At 35.3% G+C, this 25,251-nt stretch overlaps 1 protein-coding gene across 6 annotated transcripts in view; it reads right to left on the reverse strand.

Moving 5' to 3' along the window:
* Positions 1-25,251, reverse strand: part of Gfrl (Glial cell line-derived neurotrophic family receptor-like) — a 173,886-nt gene that overhangs the window by 84,034 nt on the left and 64,601 nt on the right. The window contains exon 1 of one of the 6 annotated variants that reach the window (XM_053763274.2): positions 22,436-22,968. The exons of the other annotated variants lie outside the window; for them this stretch is intronic. Coding sequence (XP_053619249.1) covers positions 22,436-22,460 — 25 coding nt within the window. The 5' untranslated portion in view covers positions 22,461-22,968. Of the gene's footprint in view, positions 1-22,435; positions 22,969-25,251 lie in introns of those variants that run through there. 6 annotated transcript variants of the gene reach the window in all.

Below are 25,251 nucleotides of genomic sequence, written 5' to 3' on the forward strand. Positions count from 1 at the left end.
AGATTGCTATAGGCTATATATTTTATATCATTAGTTATTAAAATTTATTATTATTATTATTTGTATCTCTCAAGAGTTTCACGGGCCGTAGCCCGGTCCTTTGAGGCTTGCATAGGGACATGGGTTCAACATGTAGAGGTCCTTTGGAGAATTTTGATGTTGTGATTTTTGATGTTGTGTAGGTCTCCCGCCAAAACCCGCTCCCGCTCTCTTATTATTATTATTATCAAAATTCCCACGAGAGCGAAACCCCAGGCAACATCTAGTTTATCATAACTATGCTAAATTGTTCGAGGTTTAATTCGTTTCTATTTGTAAAATCCACTAATCGAGGATGAGACTCAGATCTTCCACCGTCTTATCGTATTATTACCTGCTATTCAAAAATATATATTACTATGAAGGATGACAAATGAAAATAAACTTGTGTGCAATTCATGTTTGGTACTCAATGTGAACAAGCCATTAGCGAAAATCCACTCAGTCGCGGGAACAACATAAATCGCTAGGATCAACTGCGGACTGGAGCCAACTGGATCCACAGATCTACATTCAGACATCCATTACGAATAACTTTTAAATTCTTGTTTAGAAACGTTTTACTTGTTGTGTTGGTGATCTCCGATTTAGTTCCTTCCTCAGCGTCGAAGCGTAGAATTTGTTTTCTTACTTTTCTTCTCCAATTGGCACCGTCTTCGGCATCTTTTAAAAGTCAGTCTGTATTAATTGTCAGTCCATCGGCGCGCATATCATGAATGACCGAATCTAGCCAGCTTTACAAACCTTGTAAAGTTTGACGTCCCTTTTCGCTCATATCCATTATATAATTAAAATTTATACATGATTCGTGTTCAATGTACGAGTTAATTTTGTTATATTGCATTGAATGAATAAACTCTTCACAGTTCATAATAATTTTAAGAGGTAGAAAATTATATGTATATAGCTAAAAGCAAATTCGCTCGCGTTGGATAAAAGTACCCTATGTGTTATTATACCCGTGTACCAAATTTCATAACAATCCGTCCAGTAGATTTTGAGTAACAAACATGCATACACGTATACGTCCTCACAAACTTTCGCATTTATAATATTAGTAGTATTTACAATGTTAATTAATATACTTGTACTTATATGCTTGTAAATAAACAATAAAGATAAATACGGACCTTATATGCTTTTAAAAAAGCGAAACGAAGGGAAACATGGAAATAATTAGATTAATTGTAATTACGGGGATTTTTTCCAGTTTCGTCGAGGGCCGAATTTGCATATTTAAATGGCGCTCGCGACTTGACAGACAAAGTTATTATTTCTGCTGGAATTTTGTCCGACATTTTGGGAGACAAATTAAAGTTGCTCCGCACAGTTTGAGCGACACTGTGCTGATGTACAAGTTTTTTATTGTATAAATAGCTTTTGCCCGCGGCTTCGCTCGCATTTATTTCGTTCTCATAACGTATTATTGTCACTAGCTCGGGTTCTAAGCAACGTATTGCGATGAAACCAATGCCAGATTTTAAGTTAGATCATCCGCTATACAACTTTGAAAACAGCATCTAATTATATTGAGACAGGCAGACAGACAAGATTTAAAAAAAATGTTTTGGCTTCTATTACTCCCAAAACGTTCCCTATAATTATTTTTCTTTAATATCTTCTCCGTACAGACATAGCCTACTTACTGTTTTATTATATATGTAGATTGTTTAATATTGACTGATTCTAGCTATGTCAAGCTAGGATAAAATGAATATATTTTTTCTTCTATTGAGCCGTCTATGTTCCGTCGCAGTACCTACTAGTTCCAAGGTTCCGTCATAATTCATGTAGAATTTAAAATTTAAGTAAATAAGACTATTTTTTTTTAATACAAAGTATTGTATTTTTGGCAGGAATAATGAAAATATCTAAAGACTTACCTCTATATTTGATCGCGCTAATATGTGAAGGTGTCATTAGCATGAAAAGATATCATACCTATATAGGGATAGCTGGCTAGCGCCAGCTATCCCGAAATTCCCACAAGAGCGAAGCGACAGGGCAAAGAAACATCTCTTAAAGTTATTTTCGTCTGTCCCAATGGAATACTTAATGGTGCTTCATTCGACTAAAGTCGTATTGTGTGTAGCGCCTTTAAATTTAAGAGTAACTTCCGAGCTCAGGAAGATTTTTAAAAGAAAATTGTGTGTTATGCAAGTCGCAACAGAGTCACGGCTGGAAGTAAAAAAGCTAAAACTAAACCGGCAGGAAGGCATGATTTCGAAAAGTTTCTGCAATAAAAGCTCTCCATTCGAGCTTGCGATTCGAGAGTTAAACGAAATATTAATATTTCTTTTTCTGTGATGAAGCTTTATGTGAGATAGTTTTTTTTTTTTTATTTCGCTTAAGATTTTTATGAGCTTTTGTTTAAATTCAACTATACAATGTTTCTTAACCAATGTCATCTTGTATATAATACAAATACATTATAACGTCTTTATCCCTTACGGGATAGACAGAGCAATGAATTGCAATACTGTAAGGCTCTAATTAATTAACGGGTTTATTGGCGATAATTGAGATTATCAAATCGAATCTTTAAAATTCATAGGATTATTTTTGAAAGATTTTTATTAATAAAAAAAAAATGCAGTCAAGCAAGCTTCAGAACCAGGCATCTTTTATTGCGTTCGTTTTGTATATTAATGTTATTAACCTGAATTAAAATTATTTTATTTATTTATTGCCAAATCAGTGTAAGAGATGTTACATACGTGCTTGGCGTCACATCCAAGAAAATAACTGAAAATACGTTCAGATAAGAGGAGGTAGTAAAAGTTAGCAGTCTTGCAAACAATTTGTCGAACAGAAAACACGTGTGCACCAGAACCTGTACTCATTTATCTGTAGAAACTTTGTGCAACAAAACTGTGATCCTATTTATTACTAACCTAGGTGAAAAATGGATTCTATTTCTTTACTCAGTTCATGAAGCACACATCTTCAACCCATTGAGCTGAAATTTTGACAATGCATTATTATAATGGTGCACCCAGGAACGGCTCCAGACGTGGGAACACCACAACGATTGTGCACGGACATGATTTTTAGTCACACAATAAATGCAATAAGATCTCTCTGGCAACAATAAAAGCTTGTGTCAGAAGTGACATTTTTGTTAAAAAGCTATGTGCGAGATTTGATTCGATCGACAAGAGACCGGGTATGGAAACACAATGAAAAGAACTGACAACGGATAATTCCGGGCTAAGATACACTCACTCTTAAATCCCCTGATTTTTCTAAACGTAAGCTCCTAAACGCTTTCAGTTCGGAACGCGTTCATTTAAATCTCGATCTAGTTGAAATATTTTTAGTACATAGATTCAGGCCAAGGATCAGGGACCCTCTGACCTATTCGCTCCAGGCTGTAGCTAAATTAGCCTAATGGTCAATCAAGCCCTGGGCGAAGTGCGGGTTTGCATTTCACTTCTCACCGTCGAATCGATTCGAAGTGAGACGCAGCGAACCAATCACATTGCGCCATTGTGACGCAACGACAATCACACTGCAATGTGATTGGTTCGCTGCGTCTCTATTCGAATCGATTCGATGGTGAGAAGTGAAATGCAAACCCGCACTAACCCCTAGTCGAAGAAGATGATAATAGACAATGGCTATGATAATTTTAAAATTCATGAAAAAATTAAGGCCATATTGAAACACCCCCGGCACTAAGCACAAAATAAATTCACGAGGGAGTAATCCAGTGCATTACATTAGCGTTTCGACAACAAGACGTTTTCAAGTGACATTCCCGACGTTTTGGGGAAAAATATACCTGGCTTTTAGAGATAATTAATTATTTAAAAAATTTAACTTATAGATTACTAGCTTTTGCCCGCGGTTTCGCCCGCGTGAATTTCATAGAAAAATCTCAGTAAATTTTTTATCGCGTATTCTGTAAGACTAAATTATATGATTCAAATTCGCATATTTTCTCATCATTAGTTCAATTTCCTGTTTCCCGCTGCGTGTCTCGTCCCGCAAACTTGTCCAATCCTGCTTCCTGCTATGTAATGTAGATATCCCGTACCGTTTCCAACATATTGTGCCATCATATTTTTCGCAATGTGTCCCAGGGAAACGGTTCCCTATTCCTTTCCCTTCCCCGTTTCCCTACTAAATATATCTATATCAGACTTTCATCGATAAAAAAACAATTGTTTATATTCTGTTTACACCTTTCTACAAAATTGTAAAGTAAATCGGCTCCGTGGATTGTTATTTTAATTTTCCTACAGGACCCCCCTCTTTTTTCGGGATGAAATGTCTATTAAGATGCCGGGATTCCGGGGCATTTTTGATTGATAATTAGTTTTTCAATTATCCTACGGGAACCTGACCATTTACCGGTATGAAATGTATCTAAGATGTTAACCCGGTATATAAGGTACCTAGATACCAAATTTCAAGCAAATCGGTCCAGTAGATTTCGAGCGATGCGCGTTCAGACAGACAGACAAACAGACAAAAAATTCCAAAACTATATTTTCGTCATCTATATCTGTAGCTAAGTATATTTCATGATGAATTTAAAAAAAAAATTCAATGTACAAATTTGGCCTTCAATTTTATTATATGTATTAATATATCTCTGCTGAAATGTTATCTGTTTTCAGTGCGTGTGTTTTTCAGAACTACGCTAACTATATAACACTTCAAAATAAAGAAAATCGTCGTTAGGTTTCCCCACTAGAATATCACCACTCTAATTGCCTGTGGTTGTCGTACGAAGCGATAAGTATAATATTATTATTTTATCTATGGGTATAACGCATTGACAACTGATAGGCAAAAACAGCATTTCAAAAGAGAGTTGATAGCAGGCAGGGGGCCATCATAAACGTTAGAGCATAATCGTTAAAATTTATTGTCTGTCTTTTTAGCTAATTGGCGTAAAATATTAACATTTTGACTTTCAGATCGATACAGCTGTGAATGCAACCGTGAACACGCATAGATAAGAGATAACACAAGCAAATTAAGTACGAATATTTAAACAAAAAACTTTAGTTGAAAGAAAACTTAAATCATTTAAATTATATTAAGGACGTAATGCGTCATCCACAATAGTATTATGTCATGCGTCATGAAGGGAATTCCCAAATTTCCTCCAGGAGGGGAACTCAAGGTTAACACCTAGTTTACAAATCTCGACACTTTCTCCAGTACTCTTTAATACTGTGCTTTCTCTGAGAACAACCCACGAGATTAAACTCATTCCAACAAGCCAGCTAGCTGAACTCGTGCCTGGAACCAACAACGAACTACTGGAAGTATTATATTATCTGTGGCAGTACTTAATAACACATATTTCACTATAACTCACTTTTCCATTTGCCTTTTAGGGATTTTATTATATGTCAAATGGAAAAAACGGAACCTTTACAAGATCACTTAGTTGTCTTTGGAGACCCTTTTTTGACAAGAACGCATAAATTTGTAACGAATGAATGTTGCTTAAATACTTAAGGGACAATAAATCAATACAGTGATCCATCCAAGCTGGTTATTGAATGTTATTTGAAGAGTACTGATTTCTTAAGTCTCTTCTAAGTTTTCCCAGTTTCTTCTTCAGCTATAGAGCGTCGGAGCCGAGGGGTCCTAATGTTTTTCTCTCGGTATTCATCATCCTTAACTACCATCGGCAGTAGGCATACATATGATCCTTGACGTCATAAAGCCAACACATCTTCGTTTGTCCCTTCTGCAAGGACCAGGCGGAAGCGGCATAGCCAAACATTTATTCAGCTCATCCAGACATCCATCAAGATAAGTCTTAAAAAAATCTGGTCTTTAAAACCTCAGACTTTTGTGAGGTTTTAAAGACCAGATTTTTTTAGCACCTAGAATAGGACCTCTCCCATATCTTTATATGGGAGAGGTCCTATTCTAGGTGGTTCCCACGCTCCACGAAACTTACATAAAACTTATACTAATATAACAACTACCTTCTATCAATACTTTAGTAATTTTGTTGACACTGTGCAATCACAATCGACGTTTGACACAAAGCAAACAAACAATCTCTAATACTTTTATCCTCCATTTCCTCAAATAAATAAACATTCGCTCGCGATATTACTCTCAACATCTATAAAACCAATAAAACTTATTGCGATCAAATCGATACTGTATCTAAAGGACGGAAAGAAATGATTGGCAACAGCTACAAATAGGCAACTTTTATATATTTTTAGCACAGACAGGTAAACTAGAGCATATACTGGGTTCCTTTATTTAGAACATCGTATAATACAAATAATGCATGTCTGTAAAGCTATGTATCTTGCAAATTTGTATGAGTCTCGTTGCCTAAAATAAATGCATTTTATTTATTCTATGGCGCGTACGAGCGTATTTAGCTTTCGCGCTTCAGCAAGAGACGTGTAGGAAGAATAAAACCACTAACCTTAAAATTTAAAGGCGTATCATAAATATTAATGTTTGTTACAGTGTTCACTAGTACGGAGGGTAGCAATAATTGTTTTAACCACCTGAACATAAGTATACTCTCATAAAAAGTGAGTACATTTTGTTTATGGGTTACAAGCAGCGATAGTGTATACCGTTGCACATGCACACTTCAATTAATTGTGTCGACATTAATCTATACTATATACAATACTAGCTTTTGCCCACGACTTCGTATGTGAGTAAAAATCCGTTTCCCGTGGGAATTTCCGGAAATCCCTTCTTAGTGCTCCCCTACACTGTCCTAGGAACCTACACATCAAATTTTAGCTTTCTACGCGCAGTAGTTTCGGCTGTGCGTTGTCTATCGGTCAGATAGTCACTCAATAACGCAAGAGTTTTATATATATAGATTATTATAAAGAGGTAAGCGTTTGTGAGTTTGTATGTTTGAGGCGAGTAATCTCCGAAACTACAAAAGCCGATTTCAAAATTTTTTTCACTATTATAAAGGTACATTATTAGGTACAAGGTATACAAGGTACAAGATTGCTATAGGCTAAATTTTATCTCAAAATTCCCACGGGAGCGAAGCCCCGGGCAACATCTAGTCCCTTATAAAGGGACTTAAAAAATGCAATTAGAAAACGCAACTAATTGACGATGAAACATAATGTCATTAAAGTATCCAGTGTGCTCTGGACCTAAGAGTCATCGTAAAGCTATCCTAGGGATGTTTGCCTTATTGAAGAGTCACAACAAATGCTTTTACCCTAATGACGCCCGTCGTAAGGGTAAATGGAAGTACGAAAGGGCGCCATATTTGTTTTGGGAAGCAAATATTTTTAGTATAAATATTTTTCGAGTGGCGTGATTTTTGTGATTGAATTTATATTATATATATTATGTAGTATTCTTTATATTATCCCTGCATTTCCCGGTTGAATTCCCGGCCGTGGCGCATTGAAGCCTGGGGAACGCATAAAAACTTTTTGAATTTTGATTTTATTCGTATTTCACCTGACATTGATAGTATGTATTGCTATTATTTATTATTATTATTTTCTTTATATACAAACGTGTAGCTTTGATATAATGTAATAATGTGGGATTTTTCCTGTTTCTGTAATATACATATTTTTCACATAACATCATTGTGAATTTGCGCACGGATTGATATCTCATTAGAGATCATCATAAACAAAATATACTTACTTTAATTTGTTTGAGTGGCGCGTTGTTCCGCCCTAGAATAGGACCACTTGATGTCTCCCCGTGAATGTCGGTCGAGGCGACTAAGGGAACAAATGCGGCCCCGACAACTGATAGGCAGCAATAGACGATCAACTGTCTCCGGTTCTAGGTTTGTTGGGTCTGTTTCTGTATTTGTGTCCATCCGTCGACTGAGGGTCACTTTTATTTTGTGTCGTGCGGTCCCATTTTCGAATAGGACCATGATACACTCCCGTGGATGTCGTACGACGACTAACGGTAATGTTAAATAAACAAAAAAAAATAACAATACCTGATTTCAATACACCTCCAGGTGAAAAATATCAAAAAGCCTACAAAAATCTCACCACGTAAACAAATTCGCCCCATTTCGGGGGACATAAACAAACAAACAATAAAACAGAAAAGGGAAAGTAAAAAAAAGTACAAGTCGACTGCTTTGTATTCATGACTTTCGATAAATAACGCTATCTACCCGGCGCGAGAGAAAAGAATGCCCAACCACGGATCCAGGTTTCTATCAGGTGAGAGGAGAGAGACTCGTGTGACGCAGCCAACCAATCACATTGCAGTATGGTTGTCGAGGCGTCACAATTACGTGTTCCACTAGTCCCTACTAGCTGGCCTTCTATACAGACCACCTTGGTTTTCATATATTATCTATAAGGTCAGCTACAAATTAGATAACAGTTTTGTATGGCAAAGTGAACTGAAGACAAAAAAATACTCGTAAATTTGGAAGAAGTGAGAGACAAGCTTTCGAGTAACATTCTATTGTTTGCGAGAATCAAGTGAGAAACGTTGATACGGCCCCCAAGGTAGGGATAAAAATTTATCTAAGCTTTTCTCTCTTTCGATTACGTACAAAAACATTGTATTCTGAATTTACTATTTGTTTCCCAAGAAGTAATAAAAATCAAGTGCCTGCAGCCCGCCTTTCTAGTTACTCATTCTTTGTTCTTTGAAGACAATTGCAATGTTGTCAGTTGTTTATTAATTTCAGCTTGTTTTTAAACCCCGACGACAGAAGTAGCGGAGTTTTAAGTTTCACGTACCTGATCTGTGTATCTCCGTATGTCTATCCGTGGCCTCGTAGCAGCCAAACGGCTGAACCGATTTTGAGCTTTTTTTTTTCATTTGAAAGATAAATTAGAGCTATTATTAGCTATGTTTGGAAAATGTGTGTTCAGCTGTTTGGAAACCATCAGTTCTTTTCTAGCGGATGCCAACAACTTTGGCGTTGGGGATATCTTAATTTAATTTTTATGTAACAAAAACTGTCCTTTTGAATAAGGAACCTTATGAATAAGGAACAACATCAATACAATGTTTTCCTTACTCAAATTATTTATGGTTTTAACTTAATTATCCACACAATACAAGTGCTACAATAAAGCGATATGAATCACCATTTATAGCTGAAACGGGCTTTTAATAAATGATAGTATTTTGGATAGCTTCCTGGTTTGTATTTTTGATAAAAACCATTTTAATATCTGTATAATTAATGATAGCCTTTAATCGTTTTCCACTGAAGTGGTTATTTTGAATTCCAATATTTTTATATACCATCCGGAGTAGATAAACCTGAAGGTGCTTAAGACAATACATTTTTGGTCACCCATCCAACGATCCATTGTGAGAGTGACTTAACCGCCAATCACAAGCCGAGCGCAACATGTATGAAGTTTTGATGTACATCAACGCACGTCAATCTCAAAACCTATAGAAAACAACGGTGCATAAACGTACTGCGTCGTCGCAACGGAGCGCGCGTTGTGTCAGTGGCGTTGTGCACGTGCATTTGTGCGGTAGATATCGCTTGCGCCACGACTATATAAAGCGAAGTACTGAGGCAAAAGATATTTTTTTAAGATCGATATTTCACTAGTAAGAGGTGTTGCAACCCGCGCCATAAATCAGGATATAGACAATATCGACTGGCGAGCTCTCACGGAGAATGCTAATGAGGTTGGAGCCCACACTTGATACTTTTTAACCTTCGACGCAAAAAAAAAGAGTTATTCTTGTTAGTAATCTACTAATATCACAACTAATATTATAAATGCGAGAGTAAGTGTCTTCACGCTCTATCTACTCAATCAATGTTTTTGAAATTTTGCGTACATGTAGTTTGAAGTATGAACAAGGACATAGGGTACCTTGATCCTTGGAAATTTGCACCGGAAAAGCTGCGGACATGTGGTAGTAAACTAATCATTGTTACTAGTCTCGATTGGTTAAGAGCACTGTCCTAGATAGACAAGGACGAGAGTTCAATTCCCGCTCGTTCCAGAATTTTTACTTCTTATTATTAATTTCAAAATTATTTAAAAAGCTTGTGTGACATGTTTAAGATTTTTTTTTAATGTTAAAAACATATAAATATAAAAATCAAATAAAACGATTTGGCCTTAATATATTTTATTCAGGCGAATTTTCATGCTTTACGTTTAACTCACAAGTTGTATATATTATTCAAAATTCTCATTATGTTAACCCAGTCTATTAAGTATATTTACAAGTTCCAATAACTTTAAAATATTTCCTTTTTTACTTTTTCCATTTTCCAGCACCACACTTCAAAGACCTCCAGACATGTATTTTCTCTTTATCACAAATCAAGTGATATAATCTTTTTAGAACATATTATGTTGAAAATAAAAAATATCTAAACCAAAATGGCCGTGTCGTGTTTAATCGATTTCTCGATTTTTACATCGAGATATCGTTTGAATGTCCGTATTACGTGACCACGAATAGTAATCGATTAGTGCCCGGTTCTCGGTAATGAACGGGTTATTATAATGTTACATCGGTTTAATGAATTTTTAAGGTTATTAAAATTCTGAAAAAAAACCATCTATAAGAAAAACCTGATACATTTATGGTCACCCATCTAGTGTCCGGCCATAGCTAAAGTAGCTTAACTCCAAGTATGTCTAGTAGGTAGATACACTATTCAAAATAAAAATTCATATACAGAAATATATTTAAAAAAATATATGTACACAAAAATCGAATTACCTTAATTCATCTCGATGTTAAATATCCGAGTGCCGATACAAAGGCAGCTTTTATTTTTACGCAATCAACAGACAGACAAAATTTATTGCGTTGCACTCAATTTCATATCCTCGTAAAATATTTGGCAAGTGCTTCGTTCATGTCCATTTGGAATTTATAAATATATTTATGTAAACGTGATTGCATAAAATACAATATGCGAAAATTATTGGACAACCTCCGTGGCGTAGTGGTCCCTATGCCCGTCCAGTTTCTGGAGGTCCTGAGTTTGATTCTCAGCACTGAATGATATTTCTGCGGTTCTGTGTTTGACCATCGTATGACGACTATATCTCTCTCTCTCTCTCCTTTTCCCAGTTGCATTTGGAGCTGGGACGCATCAAAAAGTTGACTTTAAATTTGGAAGATTTGGTTAAAATTTTATAACCGGCCGGATTTTTCCTGACGTTACCCCTCTTTGGGAATGCTATCGTTGCCTATCAGCTGTCAAGGCTTTGTATCCCTTAGATGTGTTCGTACAATATCCACAGGATTCATTTCGTTTTTCCTGTTCTTTCCACAGCCGTTGAGCGTCGAAGCCCAGTCGTGCTTAGTGTGTACCACTATTTAACAATTAAATTTTATGAGCACTCCGGGCCTCTGGGTAGTACAGCCGCCAATGAAACCGCGAACATGCGAGATTGAGAAAGTTATTTTAACATGTAAAAGTTTATAGTTTATTAATCTAGAAATTTAACAGCTAAAAATATATTGCAAATATTTTTGTGTTTTTCTACAACACTTTATCGAGGGTATTATATGTAAACTGTTATCACTTACTCCTGAAGATGTTTTTGTAACGATTGAGCTGTTGTCTTACCTGAAAATAAAAATAAACATTACATGTTTGTCTGAACTATTAGCTTTTGCCCGCGGCTCCTGACGCCTTTATTTCCTACGGGAACTTTTGTTTTGCGGCCCTCTGCTTGTAACCGAAAATACGCGAAGTTGACAGAATATTCACTAAAATCCAATACTATGTTACATACATACTTCGTTCCGATATATCGCGTATATACTAGAATGAGAGACATAACAAATAAGAGCAATAAACCCTTCAGGAGGCTGACGTAATCAAACGCTAGATTTGATGGCGGGTCGCAAGGGGTCCGTATCCAGTGGCGGTTTAACAAATTTTGATGCCCGTGGGCTGTGAGCTCTGAAATAAGTGTTGGTTTCTAGATTCTCTCTTATATGGACGATTTTTGAGTTCCAGTTGTTATTTCTTGGTCTGTTTCTTCCCAAGGTAAGCTTTTCTATTTTTTTCTTCAGTCGGTTTCACAATTACGAGTATTCATAGAAGCTAATGTTAATAGAGATCTGTATTTCATAGTGTTTGAGTAAAATAGAATACAACGGGTTTTTTTAGGAGTGATTTTTATTTGTGTTCAAGTTAAGTTTTATGTTAATTGTTTTTTTATCCATGGCAAATTCTGTCATTATTTCAAAAATTTGTTAAGGTCATCCCGCTGTCTACTTCGTCGTTTTCCTCTATATCTGCGATACTCAGGTACCCAAAATGTTAATTGCGTTAAAATTTAATTTTATCTAGTGCTTCTTCATTTTTATTTAAAATTAGTTAAAATTTGCCGCCCCTTAAAATCCGTGCCCTATTCATCAGGGTACTTAGCCTGCTGGTAATCCACCACTGTCCGTATCTCTAACGAAGGATTCGTATCTTTACTCATGCCGCATTTAATTAAATTGGGAAAGATTCACTTGTCAGAGGTCGCAATCGGATGCGGCTTTTGCGTTACAAACTTGGGATTTTTGGGATACAAATACAGAAAATTTATCTAGGAACACCTAGGTGAACCAACGGTACAAAAAGTTAACCATGGAACACCTAGGTGAACCACATTGGTGTTCGGCAGGTCAGAAAGGTCACGTCATACTTACTAGAAGTCTTCAACGATAACTGCACGGACTAGATTTATTGCCACGTATTGAATGCAACAAAATATACCTATTTAAAATATTTAAGAATAAAACCATGTGGAAAAAATGTAATTTTTGTAAAAAAAAACTTGTTTACTTAATCGCGCGAATCCTAATAGTTTTCGATGAAATTTGAAAATCATCTTAAAGACAATTCTTTATTTTTTTTCTGTTATAGACGTCGTAGTAAAATTTTTACGTTCACTCCGGGCTTCACGGCGTCACAACCCCGTTGGGAACATCGACATTAAAAGAGGGAGCGAATTCATAAAATACCAACACACGACATCATCATAATGTTATCAAATCTACATAAATAAACATGACTTTTTTTAAGTCATCAATAAGTCGTTTTCATTGAGGTAATAACTTCATGCTAACCATAAATTGCCGTTTGATTTCTTCATATAAAAACAAGGGAAACTTGACCCGAAGTTTCATATTTCTCGCGCAACCCTGGAAATAAGTGCCCCCTAGAGCCAACCCAAGGAGCACCTCTATATAATCTATTGTCTGACTCTATTTTTATGGGCATTTCCGTTTTTATAACATATTTTCATAGTTCACTCCACCTCTCGGGGATTTTTTGCTGTTTATATTGAACTTGCTTTCGCTCGCGGCTCCGCCTGCGTGAGTTTCCCACAGGAGCAGATATTTTCGGGGTAAAAGGAATTTTAGTTTCTGAAGTACATAGGAAGACATAGGTAATCCCTATGTCCTTCTCCGTACTTCAAACTATATGTATGCTAGATTTCAAGAAGTTTTATTGAGCTAGCTGCGTCCCTTGGATTCACTCCAGTATAAGGGATAAAAAAAAATATATAAAGTAAGTTAGAATAAAAATAAATAGTTCTTATATCACTCAAGAGTTACGGTTTAATTAAGCTTCCTATGGATAAAATATTTTTTAATTCGGTTTACTTCCACAGATTATACTCCCCAATTACAAGCTTGGAAACACTTCCTCTTTATAATATTATATTAGTTTTGTACTATACTTGTGACTTGTGTTATAATGTGGATAGCGCCTGGGTTTTGAATGTGTATATACTGTATATGTGTATATGTCAGTAGTACAGTATCGTTGAGTTAGTATCCCATAAACACAAGTCACGAACTTACCTTGGGGCTAACTCAATCTGTAATTTTCCCCTATTTTACATATATTTATGACCACGCTGTCAACACATCAAACTTTCTTATTCGAGTATAATATTGCTAAACTAGTGTCAGATTATATTCAAGTTGTTTAAAGGTTATATATTTGAAAAACTAAGTCGATTTTTCCGAAGTAAAATGACCCAAGTTGCGCTAGAACGTTACTCTAGTGCACAATTTAGTGCCACCGCTCTGTGTGCGATCACTTTAACGGTGTTACCAGTGCATTCCTGTTCTAAAAAGGGGGGAAAATGGGGAAAAAACTTGTTGAAGATTGTAAAATTGCGAGAGAAAAAGGTTTCTGTAAAACGGTAACTGAAAGCGCATTTAGAAAACTAAAATTTAAATTTCTATAGATATAATTAGTACCTTTGTAGTTTCCTATTTGTGAGTTTTATATATACATAAATAAATAAATAAAATATATAAAGGTACCTATGGATTGATAAGAAGTTAAGGGTGTGCAGGTTAAAGTTAACATCAAAATTGTCTGAAGAACTCAACTCTGCCTATAATTATTTTTATCACCAAAGCAAAAACCCAGATTAAAATATATTAGTATGTCTTAAAGTAAGTTTATCAGAGCCATGTTGCCACTTACTAAGTGTCGTTGCAAACGAAATTTTCGTTTAATTTTGTGGTTCAATAAACAATTAGTAGTGAAATTATAGCATTATATTGAAGTCTAGACTTAGTGCATAATACTTAAATAGCTATTATATAATATACATAAGATTTCTTATTCAACTTTGGTTTAGAGCGTAGACATCTTTCGCGGCATATTATTCATTTAAATCGTAATAATATTATAAATACGAAAGTTTGTGAGGATATGTGTATGTATGTTTGTTACTATTCCCCGCAAAATCTACTGGAGGGGTTGTTATGAAATTTGGTACACGGGTAGGTAGTTGTGATCGCAAGAGTCGTGCCTTTAGGCTACTTGATTATATTGATATAAATTTATAACCTTAGAAAAATTTATGTATACGCGATTTATATATTTATTTAAAACATTCAACCTGTGATGAAATATATTTTTTTATCCTTTTCTCACACGCCTACACATTAAATCCCAAATGCGCAAGGGCAAATATTTAGTATCGGCTGGCCAAAACCCAATGCTTTAATTCAAGCAAATAAAATGACAAAATTATGAGGTTTCCATGTGGACTGAAATCCTGGTAACAGACAGGTTAGACCCACTGGGACCACGCTCGACTGCGCGGGTAAGCATAGCTGTTTGCTAACATTGAGGGTAAATATGAGAATCGACAAATGCATCTTTTCATTTATAAGTTATTTGTAAAAATAACCTTTGTCCTCACATCGTCACATGTTTGGTGTTATACACGGTTGCGATGCCCCAAACCCTAATGTCCGCGTGAAAATGAAGATGCTGTGGGTTTGGCGTGAGATCTTGTTGAGCTGTTAGTCGCCTCGTACCACCTCTGTAGAAGGAGTTATCATATTTTATGGCGCCAAAGCACACATATTTTAAAAAATAATTCCAGCAGGAAAGACATTGTATATATATATATATATATATATATATATATATATATACAATCAAATATACCAATACAAATATTCAACCTTATGGTCGAAAATAACCGACAATTTTACACTTCGATGATAACATTTTAAATATTCAAATCCATCCAATATTTATTTTTCAATATTCAGTCTCCGTTTTATCGGATTATGCTGAAATTTTGTACTGTTTTGTTCAAGAAATATATATTTTTTAATTTTTGATTCATTTCTTCATTGAATTAAACATCAGTTTACTGAATATATATTTTTAGCATTGTAGTCTAACTCCTGGGACAATCGTCTACTCCATTTGCGTTTACTTATACCTGTCCAAGAATAATGTATATTTATATAGTCACGAATTTCCAAATATTATAGTATGTATTAATGGAAATATGGAAATAAACTTTACCAAAATTGTTACGTTGAGACCAACTCAATCTGTGTTATTTATCCCTATATATTTATTTATTTGTTGTCGTCTCCTTGGAAAGTGACTCTAGTGACACACTATTTAATAGGGGTCAGTTAGCAAAAATAATTAACTATAAATTAAGGTAAACTCGTTAACATTTTGTAGTGATTTTAATGTTATTGGGATGTTATTTACAGCATTATTATCCATAATATCTTTAAGGAGGATGAATCAAAAATTACATTTAAAATACTAGTTTCTAATGTAATTTAAAAAGACGTTCTAAAATAAAGTTTTGTTGTATCTACATTGCAGTCAAAGATATGTTACCTATAATAGGGTAAACCATGGAGTTCGTAGGTTCGAAGTATTTATTAAATCCATGGGGTAAACCTAGTTAAAAAAATAGTGATAGATGTATTCATACATAATGGTTCTATTAAAAAATTAAAAAAGTTTGGAAGGGAATTAAATTCAAACGCCAAGTGACACATATTGAACTTTACATCAAATTAACATTCATAAATGTCATACGTGACACGTGGAAATTCCCGCGCTTTTTAAATATTAAAACACAGGATTTGAAGTACAATCTACCGCATGTCAAGTTACCATATGTACACCTCTACTCCGCGGTAATAGCGGCGAATTTACAATAGATTTGGACAGGTTGGTGTGCTGTTGACTGTACGGTGAGACCTTTATCATGGCTAAGGAAAGGTCGACTGTATAATTGCCTTAAATCCGAATTGAAACGGAAACTTAAATGTTTTTGAACAAAACACTCCCACTTAACAACTGTAGCACAATAATATAAAATAAATTAAAAGTTACGTTTTGAAAACAATGTACGTAATTCTTGTAATACAATGTTTTATATTCCCTCTTAGTTCACTTCTTTCTCTTTCCACCCAAAACAATTTGGCTGAAAGACATTGCATATACGATAAGTCGGCCTTTGCGTTCATTTATGTTTGAATACCTTGTTATAAATTATGACTTATATGTAACATCATACAATAGAGTTCATTTATCTATTCATCTATTGCTGAGTGCCTTCTGGGTACACTTCCGCGGGGCAACGAGCTACGGGTCATTTATTTATAGTTTCATATTAGATCGTTTTGTTTTTAGTATTTAATTATAATTAGTTATTATACTATAATACTCAATTGGAGAAAAGGCTGCGGTGAAGTTTGTTACTTTGGCGCTAGCTCAATCTGTGTGATTTGTCCAAATATATATATTTATTTATTTATTTACTTGTTGCGCCGTTTATTATTCAGTCCTTGGAAGTCTGCAGTAGACTTAGTTTGAAAGTCAATAAGCGATGTACCTATATCATTATTTGTTTTAAGTGGCATAAAGAGTTTTGAGTTTGAATTAGACTTGTTATAATTCAAAGCTGTCACAAAATTAGTGCGAACAAGTAAAATCCGAAAGCGTCACGACGACATCAAATATTCAGAAGAGAGATACAAGTCCCACATGTGACTGAAATACAGAATGCGCTACAATTTTATAAATAATATTCACTGGAAAATGTAAAGTTCCTATCAAGGAATGCATTGACATTGACGAGGTCGAAGTATGCGCTCGTCGCGTAGCATTTTGTAACCCGTTTGAATCTATACATACTAATATTATAAAATGCGAAAGTCTGTCTGTTAGTACCGCTTTCATAGCTACACCGCTGTAGCGATTTTGATGTTTTCGATTTTGATCATTTCGTATGCGTGTAGTTAAAGACCTCCGTTCCTTTACAAATATCAACACCCAATGATATATATATATATATATATATATATACATATATACCCCCTATATATATATATATACCCCCTATATTGGGGGGGTGAAAGTTTGTACGAAAATCATGTTTGTTCCGGTTTCACGGTTGAATTGCTGGACTGATTTTGATTAAATTTGGTACGTGTAAAGACCCCCGTTAAAATATGGGATTATTTTTACAAATATTAACCCCTTAAATGACTATCATGAATGAAAGGCTGCGATGAAGTTTGTTGCGCTTCTTCTTCACCTGCGCTTTGGAAGTCGGCAGTAGACTTAGTTTCAAGTCCTAAGTTGATTAAAAAAGTTTGGATTATAAAATACCTTACGAAGTGGTAAGATAATTATGGTACCTTGGTTACATCGTTTAGGTATGCGAAGTATCAAATTAATGTCAACTCTTAAACTTTATCTTTTCAAATAGTCTTCTTGAAATTTCTCATACATATAGTTAGGAGTACTAAGCACATACCGTACCTTTCATTCAGAAAAAGTACTACTTCCGTGGGTAATTCACGCGGGCGAAACCGTGGATAAAATTGCTCAAGTTATTATCATCTACCTTATTTCCTAATTAATCTCAAACATCATCCTCATATTGGCAACTCATAAATTTTTGATCGTCTGTCCTTTGTTTGGACACGGCCATAAAATGTTTATGGCGAAACAGAGATATACCGCGCGAGCTAAATGGGGCACGTGTTAATATGGATGAGCGAAGCGTGACGTCACAGAGAAAGAACATGACGACGCATGCGCTGAAACGAGTTATCTATCAGTACTATAGACGCCGTCGTGGTTCAGTGGTTATTACGATCGGAAGGTCTCAGTTTCGAATTATACTCTCTCGCATTTATAAGTTTCCGGTTGCTTCCGCTGCCATAGAGCGTCGGAGCTCAGATTCTGCTATCCTACTTTTTCTTCTCCAATCGTCTTCTCTTCGGCATCCTAAGTATTCAGACTGCATATCGTCCTTGACTATTTCGGTGATATATCTCTTTGATATATAAATATGTCAACTTATAACACACCATAAAAGTGAGGGACACACAGCTTTCGTAGCTGATAGTGCAACATATCATTCCCAAAGAGAGCTGACGTCAGGCAGACGAGTCTTAAAATCATTGTCAAATCTTCAAAACTGTGAGGTGATTTTTTTACGCTGACCCGGGCTTCTAGTCCTTACAGTCGCAAATGTAACCAGGGAATTCCGAGGACACTATTCACAAAAATAACCTATATGTTATTTTCGGCACTAAAAAAGTATCAAAATACATTAAACCGTTTTCCAAAGCCGCATAAGAGCTTCCAAATGAATTATGTATCTACCCCCTTGGACCCTAAGCGTAAATCATCCCCAGTCAGCCCCAAATATTTGTCTTATCAAATTGAACCCTTATCACCGTGACGTAATGTTTTATATCTCACCACTACCTGTCAAACTATAACTGACAGCAAGGTATAAAAATACTGAAGGAAATCGTGAAAATATACTAAAAATATTTTAGGATAAATTGAATTATTATATACTAGAATTCCCGCCCATGTTACCGTGGGGACGGTGTTAAAGTGGGGAAGTTTGTTAGCGACGACAAATGGCCAACTGTTCCTGCTCCACAGCAACACTCAACAACAAAACTGGTCGTGTCTTGAGTAATTTTGATTCGATCAATCGATCGAATCGATCGAAGGTCCGACTGGCTATCCTATGCTAGAAGGGCGTAGAAGTAGAGACTTAGATGATTTCCTGCGGTGGATGGCAGCATACCGCACTCAATAGATATTTTTGGAAGAAGAAAGGGGAGGCCTTTGCCCAGCAGTGGGACAAAATAATTGACGATCGCGAAAAGAAGGTTGTAGGTAAACTTGGTTGTGATATCTGAACTAGTATATATACTAGTATATACTGTATCTCAATATTACAATTAATTTTCTTGTGGCATCGCAACTGAAATATGCTATGATGTATCGAATGGCTACGAATCTTTTTCGAACGGCGTAGCTGCTGCGCCACCGCGCCACGCACGTGTCCACAGCACGTAATTTTCAATTCAGCTGAGTCACGTTCCGCCGACATTGTCCGAACTCCTCTGTTGATTTACGTCACCCTTTACTAAAAAAAGGCTTGATGGTCTCTCGTCGTGTGTCGCTGGGACTAAATAACATATACAGCGAACTAATTTACATTGTTAATATTGTCGTTTTCGTTCAAATAGTATGAAGAATAGGACATTAATTAATTACAATAAGTCTGCATTCATGATTGGTTATCATATCAATCAATAAAAAATCTTTATTACCCATAGTTCTAATAAAAAACAAAAACTCGTAGAGCCACTACAATTATGTCCTAGTTGTGCTACAGTTTCATAGCATCTACGACATCGTAGAGCTACGAAACCTATTACATATAGAGTTATTCTACAATGCTTTGATTGCGCTATACATGCGTTTCAGCTATTGCTTAGCTTAGCTTATCTCTATGCGGCGGTAATAGTGACGAATTTACAATGAATTTTTGTAACTTATTTGTACGTATTTCCTCCCAAAATTAACATTCTCATTATCGATTTATTCAATCATAATCAACAGCCATTTAAACGTCCCTACTGTTAAATCACAAAGCTTCCCTATGGATGAATATGGAGTATGTACTACCACAGAGAGGTGGGTTCTAACGATTGCAAAATACAACCGAGACCAACAACTTAACGTATCTTCCGAAGCATAGAGAAGATTAATATAGTATTTTTTTGGTCACCCATCCAATGGCTAACCATTGCGAGAATTAATTAACCGTCATTGTCACAGGCCGCTTAACAACTGCGCCCTTGAGCTTCTTATTTACGTTTATTTTCTTATATTTTTCGATAACCTTCAGTCGTCTTAATACTCGCCCCAGCTATCACACAAAATGGTTGTAACTTTACAAGTCGAGCCATAATTGACAGGTTGGAAAGTTACAGCGTCTAGACCTATCTAATTCTGTCTAATTTATTGTCTTCTAGTCCTGTCAGGACTCACCGTTGTAAATAAAGATAAATATCGAATGAGGGAGATAATATCTTAAAATTAATATTTTAAAAGATTCTTTTATTTATTTATGCGCACATATATATACACATATATCACATATATAAGTTTTTGTCTCACTTATGTCCTTATTTCGTTCTTGTCGAGTGGTTATTTTATAATACTGGGGCCAGATTTTATTCGGGTCTCCTAATGCCGGCTTCGGTATACATTTCTGGTTTTTCATTGCGGTAAATAAAAGCACGCATAACTAACTACGCAATGTTCTCGCATTCGCGTCGACATGTGCCTGAGTTCGGCGACAGTGTTGAGCTGACATAAAGGTGTCATGACTTTTACAAGTACAGCCATCTATCTAGTGGTTTGTTTCAAATTTGTTTGTTTATTTATCACCTCTTCACGCTCTATCTACTAAACAAATCTTCTTGAAATTTTGCATATATGTAGTCTGAAGTATGGAGAAGGACATAGGGTACATTTCATCCCGGAAAAATAACTGTTCCCGTGGGAAATACACGAGGGTGAAGCCGCGGGCAAAAGCTAGTAATATATAAGTTTCCGGGACCAATCTACTGAGATCTGTCACTGCCAAACACATACATAAAGCTATAGATAGGTACAATTTAAGAATTTCCGCTTCGTCAGACTCGGAAACTTTCCGTAAATGCCAAAACTTTTTCCACGAAACACGATAATCCCTGATCAATTACTTTTAGCTACTTTTAATCGGCGCTTTGAACTTTTAATTTAATAAAAAGCGAATGATACAACCGTGGCTCGTGTTTAGCGATAATGTGACAGTATGAGAGCTTTTCAAACTTGCCCATGTTTATAATATCATTATTGTTTTTATCTTATATTATTATTCCTAGTATAAGACAAATTACCGTTATTTTTGACAATTACGTTATATCGGTGCGTCAACAAAAATAACACTAGTGTAATTTCCACCACACTGTGTACAGTGTTTGATAATTCTTTATTCTGTGTTTGACGTTTCATTATTTACTTTTAATACATTGTTTTATTGTGAAATTTAATAAATGAATTGAATGGTCGTTTGGCGTGGTGTAGGTTGGTTTTACTGACAATTTCGAAATGAAAATGCTCTTGATCTGAAGCCAAACTAAGGGTTCTCTCTGAGTTGAATCGTAACGAAGACGCTTTTTACAAAACGTAAACGAGGTGCGAGAACTGGTTTCAAAAATTAACCAGGTATCCGAATACCTGGTTAATTTTAGATAACTTGATTTCTGTTGATTGGTTGATTTCATGTCAAGTTACCCTGCATGGACCGCTATTCCGAGGTGATAGCGGCTAATTTGCAATAATTTTAATAGCTTAATGTTCAGTTGACTGTACATTATTGAACACATAAAAACATTTACGTCCACAAAGACCGGAATACCAAATTGTTTTATGTACACATTTTAATACAAAGTACACACTATTTCGCCTGACTAAACTAATTCCAAACTTAAGGCAATAACACAACATAATTTCAGTTCAACGCGAATAAAAGATGTTTCACACACGCTAACGTGCATTTAGGCTAGAAAACCATACGAAAAGATGTCGCTTCTCAACGCGGATGTACACAACATTTGACACACGAAACACAACCTTATTAAGACAGAAATAAAATCCAAATACCATAAACTTAGTGATAAATGAAATTTGATTCCAATGCTGTAGGCCGAAAGTTCAAATTCGGTGGATTAACGAATTCCGCAGTAGTGCGCATCTGGGGAATGCAATTAGTACTTTTCATATTGCAGATGTTTAAATACAAACTTAAGAACTCACCGTCCGTAGTCGTAGATATATTCATCTTGACAAGTTTTTTTTGTTCAAATTCAGCACCCGGAATGAACTAAACACGAATTAAATTTCACAATTCGAAATTGTAATTTCAAAGTTCACGCGTTATCAGAGAACTGATACGCGAAGGCTTCGGGCGGTTTGAACCGCTGCAAACCGGATCACCGAATGCCGTATTGCAGATATCCTTAACCAACCACAAAATACAATCCAAGTTCAAATATCACCAGCCAGTTCTTAGTTCAACACCCGATGGGTGGAATTTGAATTCGGAACGCACGCGGTCAAACGTCAACTATTGGCGCGAACACTTGAGAGACACTTGATTGACTCCAATCGTGGATACTACGGGTTCCACATGACAGGATGACGTCACAAGACACTAAAAGCACTTGGGATATCGACAATTAGCAAGGAAGATGCTACTTTGCGAGCAATCCGAGGCTTTTTGATAGTGTAACGACAAAACAAATAGTCCGGAATGAGTGAGGCTCGAGCATGCGCACTTGGCACTGCCGTATGCGTACATTGTTAAGACGTGGTTACTGATGTCATAGATTTGCAATATTGCCAATGTTTTATTTAAATATTTTATTCAATTTGAAATATGTAGGTATCCAATAATTTAGTTCTTTGCTTAAAAAGTATTTAAATTAATAAACATTTATTCAATTTTATTCATAAACAAGGTACACAAGAGTAAAGTTTTAAGTACGTAGAATAGAAGTTAAATTATTTACTTACTTAATTTTAAAACATAATTTGAGCTTGAATGTCATTTTGGAAATGGAAATAAACTTTGAAACAAATTTTCAAAACATTTTCAAAACGATTAATGCAATAGCTTAAATATTAATAATCATTTTTCAATATGTTTTTCGATAGACGTACCTATAATAATAACTTTATGTTCATAAAGAAACAATTTAATAAACTACCAACATAAATAGTTTGTGATATACATATGTGTATTTGTCAAATGAAAATGCAATCAAATGTCCATTCTAGTTCACAAAACTGGCCGTTTTGGTTCAAAATGAGAAAAAAAATATTTAAAATTTTGTTCAATTTTTAAAGCCGGTCCCTGTGAACGGGTCCCTACATCTGCAGCAGGTTAGGTAGGCACGTACCGCGCAGGGACGGTACTCTTAAGATATTTATCCGCTTGGTGACGGATACCCGGATACCGGTACCTATACACGCGGCTATGTATCTAATGTTGCTTGATAAATCTCAGCTAACGCCCCGGTGAGTTTCTAAGTTCTATTTTTTAAATTTTATCGTAGAACAGTTCTACGATCAAATTTAGAAAATAGAACTGATGTTCTATGATTTTTAGACGTAACTATTCTTTTTTAAATCGATATTAATTAATTTTTTATTTGATTGTAGAACATTTAGTATTTTTTATAATACTTACTTGATATTAGAATTTCTCCATTTAAAATTTAACACTAGTGTAACACTATAATTCACACATCTGGACTATGTGTGTAAGTTAGTGTTTATTATATAATCATGTTTATTATATTATATGATACCAGACGGCTTAACAGATTAATTAAGTTTATTGACAAAAAACTAGACTCTTATATGTTTAAATTATTTTTAGAAAATTTGTATTTTTTGTATAGTCTTTATTTTGATATAAATTAATTACTATATTTCCTAAAATTTGCGGATGAATCGAAAATATTTCAACAATTCACCATTTGTGTACCAAGTCATCAGTACTTCAGCATGCAAATATTTGCTCTTAAAGACTACAAGATGAAATAGACTTTATGGCGTTCGTAATAGAGTCAACTTTCATATTGATACGAGTTTGTACTGCCATCTATCTGTGGCAACGAAAGTGATAAATATATCATTAGTTTGGAAGAAGTTCGTGAAATGCTGCTGTGAAGATGTAAAATATGTAATTTCAAAGAAAGTTTTAGAACAAAATTGATGCGTTCTGGTAGTAGTCTCCATTTTGTGGATCCTGTCCACTTTTTATCCCAATATCCAACGGGAACGGATTGGAGGGGTTGGGAGGGGGGATTTGAAGGAGAGAAAAAACATAAAGCGTACTACTTCCATAATTGTATGTATATGAGTATATTTTGGTTATATGATACTAGATTAAAAAGCGATATATAGATATAAAACTCAGTATAGTTAGTATAATCTCCTTCTCTCTCTCATTTTAGCGTTTTCTCCGTTTCTTTCTTAGGCGTTGAGCGTCAGAGCTCAGGATACGCTTTCCAACTTTTTCGTCTCCACTTCGTACGATCGTCGATATAAGTACCTATTTGTCAGACCGTTGGTACGCACATCATCCCTAAATGACACCACGCAAACATTTCTTGCAAACCTGCTAGTATAACCATAGAACCAAAAATACTTGCATTATTAAGTAACTATGCTGTCAGTACTGCCCAAAAAGGGTTTTTCATTTATGCTAGTCTCAAGTAAGGGCCAAGTATATAATTTTATTAGGTCGGCTCAAGGGATGCTGATGGCAACCCTAATATGACGTTAAGGGTGGTATTTAATCTCGCATGAAGTTTTAGTGGACTTGCCAAGGTTATACTGGGTATTACCCGTGTTACAACAGGATTCAAGCGTTACAACAGGATAATATAGCCATTTTGTACAATACATCCTGTATATGAACCTTGTCACATCACTATTTTTTAATTTAAAATTAAGTCAAAATATAAACTTTTATTTTTTTCTTTCTGTAACTGGCCATTATGAATGTCATTTGGAAACTTTAAAAATCGAATAAAAAATAAGGTCTAAGGTCTTTGTAGGTA

This window comes from Plodia interpunctella, chromosome 23, assembly GCF_027563975.2.
Source record: "Plodia interpunctella isolate USDA-ARS_2022_Savannah chromosome 23, ilPloInte3.2, whole genome shotgun sequence".
In the NCBI taxonomy this organism is placed as follows: Eukaryota; Metazoa; Arthropoda; class Insecta; order Lepidoptera; family Pyralidae; genus Plodia; species Plodia interpunctella.